The sequence below is a fragment of the Monopterus albus genome, unplaced genomic scaffold, assembly GCF_001952655.1.
Source record: "Monopterus albus unplaced genomic scaffold, M_albus_1.0 scaffold334.1, whole genome shotgun sequence".
Lineage (NCBI taxonomy): Eukaryota > Metazoa > Chordata > Actinopteri > Synbranchiformes > Synbranchidae > Monopterus > Monopterus albus.
The window spans coordinates 392,870-394,932 of NW_018128214.1; the positions used below are offsets into that span (position 1 = coordinate 392,870).

The following is a 2,063-nucleotide window of genomic DNA, read 5'->3' on the forward strand; positions in this document are numbered from 1 at the left end:
GCCGCCATGAACGCTGCTGTGGATCAGCTGACGAGAGAGCAGCAGACCAGTTCAGAGTGTGTTGTCAGAGAGCCGCAGGGCTGCAGAGATCATGCCTGACAAGAAGAAGAAGAAGTTGACAGCTTCAGGTTTGTTAACCGACAGACTCTGACCTGAGCAGCTGAGGCTTTGGAACAAAAGATCAAAACACATGAAAGTTAAAAAAGCTTTACATGAACTTTCTGCCCTGAGTCAGGACTCCACCAAGAACCTCACCCATCTAACACACCAGTCACTGTCCAGGGGAGGGGCTTAGCGAGTGGACACCTGTCTCCATCTCTGCAGCTTTTTAGCCTCTTTTAGCTTCTAGTTTTGGTTTTGCTGCAAACTTCATGTCTGGTTCAGTCTCAGTATTTTCAGAATAAAAGCTGTAAACAGCTGCTGTCCACGACCTGCTCAGCAGCAGACAGAGCCAGCCAGAGACCAACTCGGGAGCACAGCGGAGCAGTTAGCAGCTCGGAGCTAACGGGGGGGAGCTGGAGAAGGTCAGCTGAGCTCAGTCTGAAGGCCGCCTGACCGCTCGGGGCTACGTGGCTCAGGAGATCAGAGGATGTTATTTAAAAAACACTTTATTTGTTGGTCTCTCTTCTAATGACTGATGAACCATCACTGATTTACGTCGTGCTCTTTAACCGATTTCACATTCAATACTTTCCCTCACTTCTTTGATTTAACAGCTTTGTGTAGTTTGTTGTGTCTCCGTTTGGATTTGACTTGTTTTTGTGATTCTATAAAATCTGGAGTGATGTGTGTTAAAATGAATAAGACATTTTCGCCACCTGCAAGCCGGATATTTCTTTTTATTACTTTATAAAGAGAATAAAGACATTTATTCAACAAGCTCTCAAATCAAATGGAAATGTTTAAATATAAACAGAAACAATTTAATGTATAGACTTATCACTGTTGTCAGTTTGGAGGATTAAACTTGAATAAATGTGTTTGGTCTTTTCTTCACCACAGAAGAAGTGGAAGCAGCAGGAAACGTATTTTAAGTGTTTAAAGGCTCGAGCTTCAGTAAAACAGTTCTGACCCTCTTCATCTTAAAGGATCCAAAGTAGAAACTCCAGACTTAGATCAAACTATGTTTTATTAGTCGATAAACTAACTTACAGCAACATTTAGTCAGAAAGAATCAACCTGTCGACAAACTGTTTTTGTCTCTATTAAGAACCAAATGAAGAGCGAGCGTCCAGACTCAGGCCGCCTCTGTGTGAGAGTTAGTTCAGGAGTCACACTGAACTGTCACACTCGCTCATCAATCGGTGACTGGATGTCTGACCCAGTCCCACAGCGATCAATCAGCTCAGTGATCGACAGCTGGATGTCGTCTGTGTTTCACTCTCAGATCAAACTGGAAGGAACATGATGGAACTTAGGGTCGTGTATGGCCGACCAGTCGCATGGTGTTATTATCGATCATACAGATGCTTTGTACTATCGATACAACACGGTGAAGTGTGGATGTTCTGACGCAGCAGTGTGTGTTTTGTGTTTGCTGCTACGAGTTGTTCGGTTTTGGTGCTGAACAATTTTCTCTGAGCTGATGAGACATTAATGACCATTTTATCCTAGTCAGGCATTCAGACACTTTATCTGCTCTGTCGTTTATCAGCTCATATAAACTGAGCACGTTCACTACATGTTCTGATACTAAACATCTGTAAAGGTCTAACTGGTCCTGGTCAGGTGCTCAGTCTGTCAGCAACTGAGGGAAGGTCTGTGGAAAACAACACGCAGGAAACAGTCCAGAGCCAGGTGACTGGTCCAAAGGGAGCACAGTCCAAAAACCCCAGCACAAGTCCACAACAGGTGAGTGAACCAGAAACAGGTAAAACACGGGGACAGATCAGGACAGACGACCTGGAGAGGAGTGAAGGGAACAGGCCAGGAGCTGGGGACCTCTGGTGGCCAGAGGGGACAGGACAGGACCTGTCACCTTGTTTACAAGTCTTTAACACTGTCTGCAAACATAGAAACAAAAACTGAGGCTGTAGATGAGACGAACAGTGATGAGTGAGAGC

General features: G+C 44.8%; 1 protein-coding gene across 1 annotated transcript in view; it reads left to right on the top strand.

The window, feature by feature from the left end:
- Nucleotides 1–491, top strand: part of LOC109974472 (uncharacterized) — a 3,412-nt gene extending 2,921 nt beyond the window's left edge. Inside the window, exon 3 of the mRNA XM_020624675.1 lies at nucleotides 440–491. Within this exon, the coding sequence (XP_020480331.1) occupies nucleotides 440–491 (52 nt within the window). The remainder of the gene's footprint in view (nucleotides 1–439) is intronic.
- Nucleotides 492–2,063: the final 1,572 nt, after the last annotated feature.